Raw genomic sequence first — 15,489 nt, forward strand, 5'->3', positions numbered from 1 at the left:
TAAACTGTTTTAATTACCTTACCAAACACATTTTTAAAATCTTTTTAAAATAAAAAGATAAGAAAAAAAATTAGTTTTGTTTTCCATTAATGCATGAAGGTTCTAAAACCAAAATTTTAAAGTAAATTTACAAAAAGCCACATTCTGTATCTGTTGCTCCATTAAACATTCCTTAAAAAAAAAAAAAAGGAGAGAAAATCCATGTTGGCTTAATGGACTGTCCTTGTTGGTAGCGAACGCACCCAAACAAGCCCATGTCGCCTTGGAGCGCTCACCTATCAATATCCATTCAAAATTATTTTGCTAATGTTTTACAACATTGACTGAATGAAGATGTAAATGTAATTAAAAAAAATGCAGATAATAATGAAAAGAAAATGAGAAATTTATCGCACATAAAAATGTCCTATGATTTATTTTAAAGAAAGAAATCGATAAAAAAAGAATTCATGATATATAAAATATTATAAAAATATCTACATTTAAGATGTGTATTTTCTCATGGTATTTATATCTTTTCATTAAACTGGATTTTTAAAATAAATTATCATTAATGATTCCTTAAATACTATAAAATTACTTCTAAACAAATAGTAAATGTTTGGGTCATGGTTTAGTTTTATTCTTGAATTATTTTGAGTTTTTAATAAGAACTCATATTAGAATCACATAACAAGAATTTTTAAATTTATTATGTGAATATTTAAAAAAAATAGACATAATTTACTAACTGAGTATTTTAAAAAATTTAAAGATAAAATTAATATAAAATATTATCTAATAATAAAATTTTGAATACTTATATAATCAATGGGATTTTTTGAGATTTGCATATAAAACTTTCAGAATCTAGCTCGGTATGAAATGGGCTAAAAATGAACGACTAAAAGTTTGAAGCCTGTGGCCGGAAAAGCTTTCGCCCTGGCCTGCGTGAGCAAGTTGGCGCCTTGCCACTTTAGATGCACCTGACTGGCCATCACACAATAAGCCTTTCTTCCTAAAGAACCATTAACATTATTATTAATTAACATTAACAAATCACCACTTATTAGCCGGCTCATAAATTTACCGAATGAACTTGATTGATTCAGAATTTATTTTATTAATTTTTTATTTAATATTTTTTTATTTAAAAATTAAATTTTATAATTTATTCTAGTTTGTTGTTTATAGGTTATTTCAGTTTTATAACTCAAAGTCATAAGTTTGATAAATTAATCAAAGTTGAATCGTGTTGTTTTTTATATTATTTTTTACATATATAAATGAATTTTTTCATATCTTTTAATATTGAGTTGATCGGAAATTACACATAATAATTTGTTTTGATTTGTTTTTTATGAGATTATCACAAACCTCATGAATCGGGTCTCGAGTTTCATGAATTAACCAAAGTTAACTCGAATTGTTTGCTTTATATTAGATTATCTTTATTTTATGACCCGAGTCATAAATTTAATATGTTGACATAGGTTGATTGGAGTCATTTTTTGTGTTCTTTTTTATTTTTATTTTTTATAAATTTTATCCTTTAATATTAAGTTGACGAGAATTGAACCACGAGTTTGGTAAGCTAATTAGGTTTAACTGTGTTTTTTTTTTTAATTTTTTTAATTTTAATTTTATACTTAAACATTAAATTAATTAAAAATTATGCTTCATAATTTATTTCAATTTACTTTTTAAAGAGTTGTCATGATCTTGTAATAATGGTTGAAAACTTAAGAAGTTAACTTAAGTTGATTTAATTCAATCAAATATATTATTATTTTAATATTAAAAAAGAAATTTCATCTAAAATTTTTTAGTCAAATTATGTTTTAACCAATTGTCCAAATTATTTTTGTATTGAAAAATTAATTAGATCATATCAATTTAACTTCTATATATTTTATTCTTTTCTATTAAAAAAATCATTAGTGATGTTTGGATATTTTTTTTTTTGTATATATCTAAAAAACTAACCTAATATGCAGTGTAACATGAACTAATAATCTAGTTAATTGAAACCGGACATTATTTTACAAATTAAGGTAGTGTGTGACATTATAGTAGATTTTATTTTTTTAAGTGTTTTTTTATATAAAAATACATCAAAATAATTTTTATTTATTGTTTTAAATTATTTTTTGACATTAATATATTAAAATAATTCAAAGATACCAAAAAAATAATAATTTGAGAAAAAAAATTTAAAAATTATAATTTATTGTTTTAAATTATTTTTTGACATCAATAATTAAAATAATTCAAAAATACCAAAAAAATAATAATTTGAGGAAAAAAATTTAAAAATTATAAAAAGCACAAATGAATCACATTAACAAACAGTTTCTAAAAGCATATCAACTTGTAAATGGAATTTCAAAACACTTTTTTAAAAATAAAATCATATAATGACTTTTGTTTTTGGTTTAGTAAATAAAATATCATACAAGTTAATTATAAAAAAACCATTACAAGTATTTAAACTAAGTTCATCCAATCTTTAATACTTACTATATTGATATCATACAGTATCTAACAAGGCTAACTAAATTTTTCTTAACATGAAAAAGATGCTCAAACAACTTTAGAGTTTTTAAATAAAGAAAAAAAAATATGAGACTTGGATAATTGACCTTACTAGATTCAATGACTTGGATAATTTACCTTACTAGATTCAATAAACTTGATTAATTTAACAATATAATTTAAAAAACTAAACTAAAAAAAATGACAATAATTAATTGCTAAACCCCTTATTTAACTAACTAGAATTCTAATAACTTGAAAATTTCTTTCTCTAATTCACTCAAAAAAGAATGGTTATTTTCAATTTCAAAAACTTGTTTTCAATATCAAAATATATGGAATAATCATCTTTTTTATTACCTATATCTAAAATTAAAAAGGTGTCATATATGTTTAGATTTGGAATATCTTTGACACTAACTAAATGATCAACATTATTATTGTTATTATGACTCCAATTATGAGTATTTTTTTTTGTATCATTTAGAATCGGGTCTTCGTTTATACTAGTATTTTCAAGAAAATAATTATTCATTTATTTATTTAGCTTACATTGGTATTCTAACTTCACATTAAATAACATCAAATTGAACTAGTATCTGTTCGTCAAGCTTTCTTGGTGTTATTTACATCAAAATAAATAAATTTATAGTTATTTGATAAAAAATTATTTGAATATCTCAATTTCCTCTCGTTAAACACACACACATATAATCCAATCACTAGTATTATTAAGTAATAAAGAAAGGATATTGAAAATTACAAAATAAAACAAATATAAATAAAATAGGGTTTTATCATATTGTGTCAAATTTGCATTAAGAAAAGAAATCTTTCTTTTCTCCAAGGAATGTTAGGATCTTTTTTTATAAAATTTTATCTATTAATAACTTTATATTCCAACAAAGATTGAAAAGGAAAATATATAGGAAGGGTAAACAAAGTTGTTTTATTTGATCTGAACCATGATCCAAAATTATGAAACTACGGGTTACAAAAGAATACATATTTTTATCATAAAGTAGGTATCTAAGATAGGAATAGAAATATTTGAGCTCTTTAATCTCATATTTTGTGGTTAATATCTTGTATATCTTACTAAGAATGTAACTATAAAAAATATATAAAGTAAAATATTTGTATTTGACTCAATCTTCTTCGTAAAAGATGGTGCGGAGTTTAATTTAATTGCAATTTAATTACTAGAATAGGCATTAATTAGTGAATTTCAATTTATTTAATATTAAAAAAAATTAAATAATAATTTATTTATTATTTAATTTTTAATTAAATAATTTAACATTTTATTAAATATGCAATGCAATTCCCTAAACTATTTCACATTTTTTATGAAAAGAGATGTTAAAGAAAAAAAATATTTATAATGGAAAAGCATCCATTGTCTAATGGATAGGACAAAGTATTCAGAACCTTTGGTATAGGTTTAAATCCTGTATTTCACAATATTTTTGTCATATATATTGTTATTATTTCTTCATTTTTTTCTTGGTATTATTATTATAAAAATTAAGAAACGAATAAATATAAAAAGTAATGAATTTCTTTATACATGATCCTAAAGTATAAAACGATTCATATATTCTTGAATGACTTCTTTTAAAATATTTCTCACTTAAAAATAAACACTTGTTAATATTATGGAAAGATATCTTTCTAATATTTTTAAAAATTTTGAATAATTTTATTTGATAATAAAATAAAATAAATAAAAAAATAAATAAGAATGAGATAACATATAAAAAAAAAAAAAAATATTTGAAGTTCAATTCTTAGTAAATTTAATGTTGAAGGAAAATATGAAAAAAAAACTCCAACCAAAGTTCACTAGAGTTGGCTAACCAAATCCACGACCTTATTATGAAATTAAAATAATCTCATTAAAAGAAGATTGAATAAAAATATAAAACTCAATTTTTAAACCAACTTAATATTTAAAAAAAAATCAATTCTTAAAAATAAATAAATAAAACATTAGTCAAACTCATGTTAATTATTAAGTTCATAATCCAAGTCATTAAATAAGATAATCTCATAAATAAAAAATTAAAAAAAAATTAATCTTCAATCAATCTATATTGAAATATAAAATTGAAAAAAATCTAGAATAAATTAAAGTCAACTCAAACTAATTTTTCAAACTTGTGATTTAAATCATAATAAGATTAGAAAAAAAAATTATAAAGATAAATTTCTAATTAATCAAATACTAAAATATAAAATAAAAAAAAATAAACAACAAACGTTACATGAAAATAAAGCAAATCATCCAAAGCATCGTATGGTTTACACCAAATTACATTACATCTCGCTTCCATTGTTTTGTAAGTTAAAAATAAAAAAATAATGCTAATAAAAAATCTCAAATTAAACCAAACCATGACTAAACTAATCTCATATAATTTATTTGCATAAACCCAAAAAACTGACAAACACAAACCTATAATTTCTAAAAAAAGCTCTCTAGAAGTTGTACATATCTCAGGTAGATTGAACTCAAATTCTACAATAATCTAGTTAGTGAATTACTCTGTCATCTCTATGTACAATCCAAGCTCTAATCCATCAAGTCCAGCCATTTCTTGCACCAGTGGGTCTGTTACTCTTACTAGGCTTTTCCTTTACTGGGTTTTCTCTAAAAACTCAAGTTTTTTCGAAAAAGAAACAGGAGGCTCAGCAGTGTAATCCAATCTTGGAAATACAGTCTCGACGCAATAACGTGGCACAAAGAACCCACCACCAGTATGAGCTTCAGATTTAGTCAATGTGTTGGCAAAAGAAACAATACCTTTTGCCCCAGCCATGACTACATTTACATGATTGGATTACAATGCTGGGCCTCCTGTGCAGACCATTCTTGCCAAGGATGCGCACGGAGAGACTTGGAAATGTAGGCATATTTACAGAGGGGCGCCTCGTCGCCATTTGTTGACTGCTGGATGGAGTCATTTTGTGAATAAAAACAACTCGTGGCTGGGGACTCGATTGTGTTTTTCAGAGCAGAGAATTGGGACCTTTGTGTTGGAATTAGACGTGCTAGTTGAGGGATTGGTGGCCTAGTCATGAGACCTGATCCGGCTGGAAGGTTCACTCGGGTCTCCAGTTGGGTCTGAACACAAGGAAAATCAGAGTTGCAATTGGCCAAATAAGACTCGAACAACTCACTAGATCCGTCTGAACTCACATGACCCTCTGCATCCTAACAGAGACTTGCTTATATATATATATAGAAAACTAAAAACTAAAAACTCAATTTTCAAACAACTTTTTGTTAAGAGGTGGAATAAATTCTCTCGGATGATTGTTCTCGAAAACAAAGTAAATAATTTACAAATACCAAGACTTGCATATTTATCTATAGCAGGGACACTTTTTTCACGGGTGGTGCTTACTGGAACAAACTCATTTTTTGCCTAATAAACCAGAAAGTTAATGCACACAAGCCTCATATTTGTTTTTTTGGTGGGTGCTCCCAAAAAATTAATGTACAAAAACCTTGATTTTTTTTAACACCATTTAAAGTGTCATGATCATCAAAGTAAAAATAAGGAAAAAAAGAAAAATAAATAAAAAGATCTTTAGAGCTCTACTGTGTCTTCGTCATGAACACACACCCACTCATGAAAAGATTTCATAGTAATTATTTAGGTGGTGACCAAATGGTAAGGATTTATAATCAAGGGGTTTACTTTTTCTGTAATTTCAGATTCGAGTCCTTAGTTACCTATATGATGGCCACTGAAGATTTACATAGTCGTTAACTTCAAGACCCGTAAGATTAATCGTGGTGCACGCAAACTAATCTGAACCTTTGCGTTAATAAAAAAAAATCTCATAGTGACTATTCTAACATAATCATGTATGACAATTTGCAAGTATCAGAAAAAGCCACACACATCCCCACAACATAATAATCTCTTCTCACATGTATGCACCAAATAAAAAATACTTTCCTTGTTAATCTTTTTTACTCTTGGGATTCTTTTTTCAATTTTAATTCCTTAAGTTTTAATTATTTTAAATAAAAAAAATTATATATATATATATATATATATATATCTAGCATCGAACATTGAGAATCTTTTCTCAACACTGTGGGGTCTCCTTATTTAGACAAAAATAAAAACTTAAAGTAAAAAGATTAAGTTCAAAAAAAAATTAAGGGATTAAAAAAAGGGGTAAATCTCTTTCATGACCGCGCATTACACTATTTGCTGTTTGCAAGAAAAAGGCTCAAAACTTTCTAGTATTCAAATTCAGTCCTATAACTTTAATTTTTTTAATTCAATTTAATTTAACCAAGTCAAACATTTAATATCAAGTCAACTAAAACAAATAATAAAACATAATTTTAAATCAATCTAATATAAAGGGATTAATTGAGAAAAACAAAGGAAAAAAATAAGGATCCAAAAAAAAAAGAGAGAGAAGCACTATTTGAATCATGTTTTTTGATAGGCTATATGGAAACACCAACCCCTTTTAAGTTTTTTTTTTAATTTTTTATTGATGTTCGCTATTTGATCACGAATTACTAGACTTTTATATATGAAAAAGGACTACATATCCCTTGTTTTCATACAAAAAAAGAGACATCTCTTAAGTCTATAGACTATACACCTTCACATGATGGAGCAATAGTCTATTCCCGTGCATTCAATTCTTCTTCTTCTTCTCTTTTCCAAAACAAAAAAAAATTCTTCTTCTTCTTCTCTTTTCCAAAAAAATAAAAAATAAAAATGTTGCTTTCAATACTATTGCATGCATGCCCGTGCCATATTTTAGATACCCGTGAGGTCATATCTTGTAGATGGAATGGACCGCCCAGTTTTTACTCCCCCAGTACGTTATCCCATGCATATATTAAAAGAAATTAGTTAATGTAGTTATAGTTGAACTGTTCTTCTGACTTCCTCAAACCATTTGGTACAAAAACTTTAACAGACCACTTCTTGTGACCCCACAGGCAAGTCGAAGTCCAATAGAACCCACCAGGATCGGATCGAGCCTAACATACCTGTAACAGGTCAAACACTTTGGATTAAACATACCTCATGCACCAACTTGATCTAATTTTTTGTTTTCTACCAATTCCACCATCGCATCCGTCACAAGATGGAGCGGTTTAACAAACACCTCTCACATTCCCCACACACGGCTCAATAAGAACCCCCCAAAACTAACCTCCCTAGCTAGCTACTTCCACTTGCATGAAGTTTTTCTTCTCTACTTGAAATGGGAAACTACATCACATACCCCAATTCATCAAACTCTGCTGCTGGGACTGGGAGAGTTATTCTATGGGATGGCAGGGTTTTTGAGTTTGACACGCCCCTAACAGCGGCTGAGCTTATGCTAGAGTATCCACAGCAAGTCGTGGTCGAGTTTCGCTCGGATTTTACTGAGAAAAGGCCAGCACCATTGCCTGCTGACAAGAGGCTAGACTTGAAGAAGGTGTACCTAATGCTGCCCATTAAGCGAGGGAAACCAGCGTCATTGTCATCAGGGGAAGCGAGGCGTGTTCTTTTGAGTGCAAACTCGGTTTTAAGGTCACGGTCCCTTTTATCATCGTCAAGGTTTTTCCCTTTATTTGCTAGGATATGCCCTTCTGGAACTGGAGAGGAGCAAATTTTTGTTATGCAAAAGAAGGAATCTCACGTGGAGGAGAAGCCAGCCATGGAGAAATATGATTCTGAGTTAACAGAGATTTCTGAGAGTAGGCCCGAGTATTTGAGTAGGCAGCTTTCTGGTAAAGGGACTTGGAAGCCTAGCTTGGATACTATCAAGGAGAAAAAGGTTGAGAAAAAAACCCCTCACTGGTTGTTTTGAAGGGTTAATTAATTGAGTTAATTTAGGTTCTATATATCACTAGTTTGTGATTTGTGCTGTATGCGCTTTGATGTCAATGGTTGAGTGATAAGATATAGCATGTATGTGTCTATTATGGTAAAGATCCAGAAACAAAGTGCATTTGTGCCATCATGATCTTGTTAATGAAGAAGTTATGAATTTCTGTTTAACTGAACATTAGCTTTACTAGATCTCTTTCTTTCTTTCTTTCTTTTCCCCGTTTGATAATCGCTTTGTGAGCCTCCTATACATTGATCCAATGAACATGTTAAAGCTGCTACACAAGGGAATTTGGCCGAAAATAAGACAAGTTTAATTTTGAGTGCCACGAGAAAGCCTGCGAGGCCAATTACAGGGGGAGGGTATTGAACAGATTATGCTTTTGCCGTTTATTGAATCGGTTAATCATGTTATTTTCACCCACCAGCCGCCCAGGCCAGGGAAGTCTATCACCGGTGTTTGTTTTGTAGTTGTATCGTAAACGTAAACCTATTAATTGGGAACGTGACAAACTGGTCAGGCAAAACAGATATATAATACGTCCAACATGTCACAGTAATGGCCGGTGACGAGTCAACAACCAAATATCTCTGTTTGTTATATGGTGGACCGAGTTGGGGGAGAAGACAACAGTTAAAGTGTAAAATAGAAGAAAGATTGTGACAAAAAAGAAAAAAGAAGACGAAGAAGAATTCAAACTTCAAAGCAAGCAATTAAAGTACCAGCAGAAAACTACATCACTCCAATAAATTTCTCCAGCTTTCTGCTGGATTCTTTGAAGTAGCCATTGTGATCTGTGACCCAAATGTTTTTCTAGCCCATAGGTAAGAGCTTTAAAAGATCTATGTCCATTCTGATGTCTGTGCGATTATTTTACTCAGCTGCTGCAGAGAAAATCAGAACTTCTGTGAGCTGGAAACTACGGCAATTGGATCCCAACTTCTGACCGGATCAAACATATAGAAAAATGAATTATTACATTTCCAGTTTTGTTTGGTTTACTATTTCCATTACAAGTCTAGAGGAGTGACAAACAGCCCTGTGTAAAACAAGCATATTGTTATTGACAACTTCAAGCATATTGTTATTGACAACTTCATGACTCAAGGGCGGAGCTTGAGGTTGACGCTTGACAGAACAGCTTAACAGAAATTCTTCGCATTATTTTTCTTCTTGGTTATGTTTTAAAGTTTTCTTAAATTTTAATTACATGTTAGTACGTATATATTCTGAATTGTGATTTTTAAAATAATATGTTTAATAACTATTGATATACAAAATAAAAAAAAATATTTTTGTTGCTATTTGACGCTGTGATGACCTTTCAAAAAGATAAGAAAATAATATATATATATATATATATATATGATATCTTGTTTTTTTATAGGAAAAATCTTATTTCAAACATTGTCATCTCGTATTATAGTTACTAGAAAACTTTAATCGATCAATATAGATTTTATGGTACGAGATTGATTATGCTAAAAAAAAAATATTATAAGTCATAAAAGATCTTATCTAAAAAAGTCTGTATTGCTGATTTATCTTAAATTGTTGAAGGTTTGTTGTGCTATACTATCGGTGGCCTGGCTCTAATACTCTTGATTCTAGCATTGATGAATACTTCAGCTAAAAATATTTTCAACTCTAGCATTAGTAAATACTACATGCGAACATCTGATATTCATAATTTGGCTGAAAAATATTTATATTCACGACGTTAATATTCCTAATTCTATTGTTAATGAATAATTATCCTAAATGTATTTTTAATTTTGGTATTGGTAAATATTAATATGATTCTAGTATTACTGTATATTTCAGGTGATATTTCTAATTTTAGCATTGGTGTATTCTCGACTTTGACATTAATAAAATTTTTTAAATTTGTTTGAGGTTCAAAAATTATATTATTTTTATATTTGAGATAACAACTCATTCTCGGTTTATTTACCTTAAATAGTTTTTAGATTGGATTTTAAAATGGCCTTTGATCCAACAAGAATGATAAAAATAGACTTTGATCCTTTTATTCAAAAATATTATCATTGTTTATTTTCCTAAAAGATGGGTTTTTGATGTTAAAGTATGTTAATGGGCCATTTAATTTGAGAAAAATTTTTAATGGACTTTTTATTAAATCCAAAAATATGTACAACAAATATTTCAAAAATATGCCAACATAAATATTTTTTTTCCTTTTATGAAATGTTAGACATGGTTTTTGATTAAATGCCAAATCATGAAAAGAAAATATTTTTAATCATTTTTTCTTAGTGCTTGGCTATGATGCAAATTAAAATGTACATCAATCTTTTAGTCGTGTCACTTGGCTATGATGCAAATTAAAATATTCATTTTGATAGATATGAGAACTCTTAAATACTTAAGTAAATATTTATTTTATAAAAAAAGAAATTATAATGATATTTTAAATAGATAAACTCTGAATACATATAAGTTAAAAATATTGAAAATAAAGAGATTATAAACCTTAAACTTGGTGATTCATAGAGTATTTATAACTTATGAGTCTTGTTATTCAGTGGAGAGAAGGGGCCAAAGAGTTATTTTACCATTATAAATTAATATAATATTTTGATATATATTCCACTCAAATTAATAGATATAATTACATCAATATAAAATACCAAGAGACCCGCATGTGGCCCTAAAACATTTCTCAAAGAAGAATTGGATCCATGCAGCGCTTGAAGCTATTGTTTTTAAATTGTTAGGGGGTTTTGAGCCCACTAAATTTAGATCCATCGATAAACCTCTAAGTCTTTGTGGCGTTGATATGCAAAGACTTTTAAAAATACTTCGTTACCATAATGATTTCATCGACTTTTCTTCATATGAGAAGAAGAGTGGAAACTTTAGGTAATACACCACAGAGCCCGTACATATAGGTATGCACCATGTTTGAAAAAATTTCTAAATATGTAAAAGGAAACCATAAAGAACCCATATCTAGAAAACTTTTAGGAGAGTGAGGTGACATATAAATGATTTCATACTTAGAAAATTCTTCTGATAGGTAGAGAAACCCATATAGGAGAGCTTATATCCAGAGAAAATTTTAAGTGGCTCGAAAAACCTTAGAAATGTGTGTTTATTATAAGAAAATCTTCTAAAAAGCTGAAAGGAGCCATTGAGGGTAAAACCAGTAATTAAACAAGTTCTAAGTAACTAAGAAAAACCTAATGAGAGGGGGGAGCTTGTATTTAAAAAATTCTAAATGGTTAGGAAAACCTAAAGAGGGTGAAGGGAACTATAGATGAACCCAATAAGAGTGATGCTACTATAATATAAAGACCAAGTCTATTAATTGAAGACTAATTTTATTGTAGTAGGGTGACCAAATCGATTTCTTGAAAAGTAGTGCTATTGTATTAGTAGGTAAAGCTCATTTAATAGGTGGAGTTTGCCTAGTAGATGACATAGAGGTTAATACTCTCACATTAAAGAGACCAAGTTCATCCCTAAAAGATTAATGATATTGCTCTAATGAGACTAAATTCATTCCTTAGAAAGTGGTTCTATTGCACTAGTAGATGGAACTCATCTAATAGGTGGAATAAAGGGTTTTGCTTTTACATCAGAGAGACTAATTGCATCCTTTAAAGAATTATGCTATTACACTAGTAGATGGAACTTGCCTAGTAAATAAAGCTTTCCTAGTATGTGGACCTTGTCTTTTGTGTATCATCAAAACCCCTAAGTTTCAGTGACATCTTTTGACGTGTACAAGTCGTCATAAAAATTATGGGCGTAGCCTTGAGACATAGTCATAAAGCGTAGTCGTGAGAGTAGTCATAGGTATAGCTATAAACATAGTCATGGGTGACATCGCAGGTGTTGTCATAGGTGTTGTCTCTAGCATAATGTTTGGCATGTTGTTAGCGTAGCTGTAGACATAATTTTTGGCATGGTTACCATTATATTGGAGCTTCATTGGCTATAAAATGAGCTTTAAAGAAACAAAAATGAATTCATTTTTTATTTAGGTTCTCGTAAACAATGTCAATGATATGTCTAAAAAAAATCCAAGTAGCTTAGGAGCAAGATTTATGTGTTGGATAATCGGTTAATCTCTTGATTTTAGCAATCTGATTCATCCTCTCTAATTAAGATGGTTAGTACCTGCAAAATATTTATTTTGGTAGATTTGAGGATTCTTATATGCTTAAGTAAATATTTTTTTAGATAGAGAAATTAAAATGATATTTTAGAGAGATAAACTCTGAAAATATATATACTAAAACTATTGAGAATAAAGAGATTATGAACCTTAAATTGGTAGATTCATAAGGTATTTATAGTGCATGAATCTTGTCTTTTTGTAGATAAAAGAGTTAAAGAGTCATTTTACCTCTTTTTTTTATATATAAATTAAAGTGATATTTTAAGTTATATTATATTAAAAATAATAAGTATTAAATCAGTATAAAATACTAAAAAACCGGTGTAAAGTTCTAAAAAAATTCTTAAGAAAGCATTAGATCCTTGGAACTCTTTGACCCATTTCTTGATTAAGGGTTTTGTGTCATTTAAATTTGGGTTTATCATATGTAAATATTTATAAAAATTAGAGATTTTAATAAAAATCATGAATGTTTATTTGGGAAAGTAAATAGGTTTATATATTTTTTAGGACTGAAATTATAAATAAAGCTAACTTATGTATCATCAAGAAAAAAAAATCTGTCTTTAGTTTTATAAAACTAAACTAGTTATAGGTTCCATGAAAAAGGAATAAGGTTGGATTGCAAGAAGCAATATTATAGAATTTTTACCATTTTAATATTTGGTACTTCTTTTTTATTTACTATGTTAATTGTTACGAGGGATCATTTGGTATATCTATCTATCTTTAATAATTTTTGTAGGTTATTTAAATTTTGTAAAATGTTCCAAGTTTCTACATTTTAAGTTTTTTTTTTTAAATAATTTTTTATGGTTTTTTATTTTTGATTTTTTGATTTTTCAAATTTTGTTATGCATTTGAAAATAATTTTTTCATTTTTTAGATTTTGAAAACTAATTTTTATTTTGGTGGTCTAAGAGGTTTTTTTATTCCAAAAATGAATAAATGGGTATATGATAGAAAATTTGGTTATATAAAAATATACGACTGTGAAAAATTCTAAGAAATGCATATGAAATCATACTTAGTATATAATTATGTTGATATTTATTACTCGTTGTCACATCGAAGGGATGACTTCATATTTTCTTTGAGTTTTGTTAATAAGGTTATAATTTTTTTATTAATAAATGTATGAAATATAATAAAAAAAACATTTTTTTTTAATAAAAAACTAACAGAACTTGTATATTTCAGTGGTTAAAATAAAATATTTACCCATTTTTATGTAGCTCTGCGTTTACGCAAAGACACAAAACCCCTAATCCCAACAACCTCCGAGGAATCTCTGCCTCTGCCTGCAATTTCTTGCTGATCCAACGGCAAAGTCAAAGAACCACACTGCTCATAACCAGTCTTATAAAGCTCATAAAAACGGGATCAAGAAACCCAAAAAGCAGCGGCACACGTCCACTAAAGGGGTCTGTAACTTTTGCTCTGATTTCTTCTTTTTTTCATTTTATTTTTCATGTCACTTACAATTTTGATGCATATATGTCAATATTCGCTCTTTTATTTTTGTGCACAAATAGATGGATCCTAACTTTTTGAGGAACCAGAGGTACGCGAGGAAGCATAACAAGAAAATGGTGAATCTTCAACCGAAGAGTAGATATTGAACTCATCTTGGCTGTTTCTAGTAATTTTTTTCATAATGCTATATTTTTCCTTTTGTTTTCACTCACAAGACAGCAACATTCGTTTGGTTTTAGTCTGATTTTATATCTCAAGAATTAGAAAGATGATTTTTTGGACGTGTAGAACTAATTGTCTGGTTATTATGAAAATAGAAACTATTTTTGGAGGTTTAAATGCATGAATGTGGCTTGCACTCCTGAAATAGATGTGATGGATGCCTAGCTATAATTTTCAGTGATATCTTGTCTTAGTGGGATACCTTTTCTGTGGCGTAATTTTGGGAGTTAACTGATTTGGTCATCTGGGAGTGATTCTTGTTTTTATGCATGGCTCTCCTTGTTGATGTATTCAGCTGAATTCATTGAAGTCTTCAGATACAAGGGAACATTTTATATGATTGCCATTGGCTTGTGCCGTGTAATGTTGGTATTAAGCCTGTTTTCTCGGATTTATGTTAGCGAAGGTGAAGTTGTAAATTGTGTGTGGATCTTTATTGCTTCCACTATTGCTTTGGACAGGTTTCAGGACAGTTTCATTTATGAATTGATTAGTTAAAATAATTGAGACTAGGCCATTTTTAACTCAGTGCGATGAATATCTGACCATTAACAGCCTTCCACAATTATATAACCACAATAGAAAGTCATTGTTTATCAATCAATAAGCTGCTATTACTTTAATCATCACAATGGTGTGGGTCTGTGTATCCTCATTGCTCTGTCAAGAGGTGAAAGTTTGCTAAGCTCTTTTACTCCAGTTAGTGGGTGGTCGTTTTAGCTTATTTATTTGATTTGGTAACTGAAAAGGTTGGAGACAGAGAGATTCTGTAGATTTTTACTTGTCAATTAAGCATTTTCTTTTCATTTAAGAAGAGTTCTGTGTCAAATACGTCCAATATTTCTTGGGAAGGCTTTCTTTCGGAAAGTGCCAAAAGGTTAAAAGGAGTGCTCAAGCAAACTGTTTTATTGGAAATATACTAAGTTTTGACTTATTAGTTTGAAACGGAAAGCTGTGGCAGTGTCTGCTTTATTCTGAAGGCAACTGTTGTGAACGGATGTTGATCAAAATTTGTCTTGTTATCAATTGAAATTGAGATTATTATTATTATTATTATTATTATGATTATTATTATCATTGTGGTTAAATGGTTGATTTTAGCATCTGTGAGTTGTTAAAATTTGGAAAGTTCAAAGGAAGTTGTGGGATGGTCAGCTTTATCCTGAAGGTTTAAGGAACCAATTGTCATGGATGAATGCTAATCATGAATTTTCTTGTTATCAATGAGGTTGAGATTATTTTGAGACCTTTCTTGATCCTTG

General features: G+C 28.8%; 2 protein-coding genes across 2 annotated transcripts; both read left to right on the plus strand.

Annotated features, from left to right (window-relative positions):
• Window positions 1–7,493: 7,493 nt before the first annotated feature.
• LOC105137971 (uncharacterized) lies at window positions 7,494–8,554 on the plus strand. Its single transcript, XM_011043935.1, has one exon. It carries the CDS (start codon window positions 7,768–7,770, stop codon window positions 8,359–8,361), a length of 594 nt encoding a protein of 197 aa, XP_011042237.1. The 5' UTR covers window positions 7,494–7,767; the 3' UTR covers window positions 8,362–8,554.
• Window positions 8,555–13,797: 5,243 nt separating this feature from the next.
• On the plus strand, window positions 13,798–14,366 carry LOC105137975 (60S ribosomal protein L29-1-like; the record flags this gene model as incomplete). Its single annotated transcript, XM_011043939.1, has 2 exons — window positions 13,798–13,953; window positions 14,065–14,366. Coding segments are annotated over 2 exons (243 nt in total), but the record flags the coding sequence as incomplete, so codon positions are not given.
• Between the last annotated feature and the right edge of the window lie 1,123 nt (window positions 14,367–15,489).

This window comes from Populus euphratica, unplaced genomic scaffold, assembly GCF_000495115.2.
Source record: "Populus euphratica unplaced genomic scaffold, PopEup_1.0 scaffold173.1, whole genome shotgun sequence".
NCBI classification, from domain to species: domain Eukaryota; kingdom Viridiplantae; phylum Streptophyta; class Magnoliopsida; order Malpighiales; family Salicaceae; genus Populus; species Populus euphratica.

What these genes read in the sequence shown, in the direction of transcription:
- LOC105137971 (XM_011043935.1), top strand. Translation starts at nt 7,768, where the DNA reads ATGGGAAACTACATCACATACCCCAATTCATCAAACTCTGCTGCTGGG.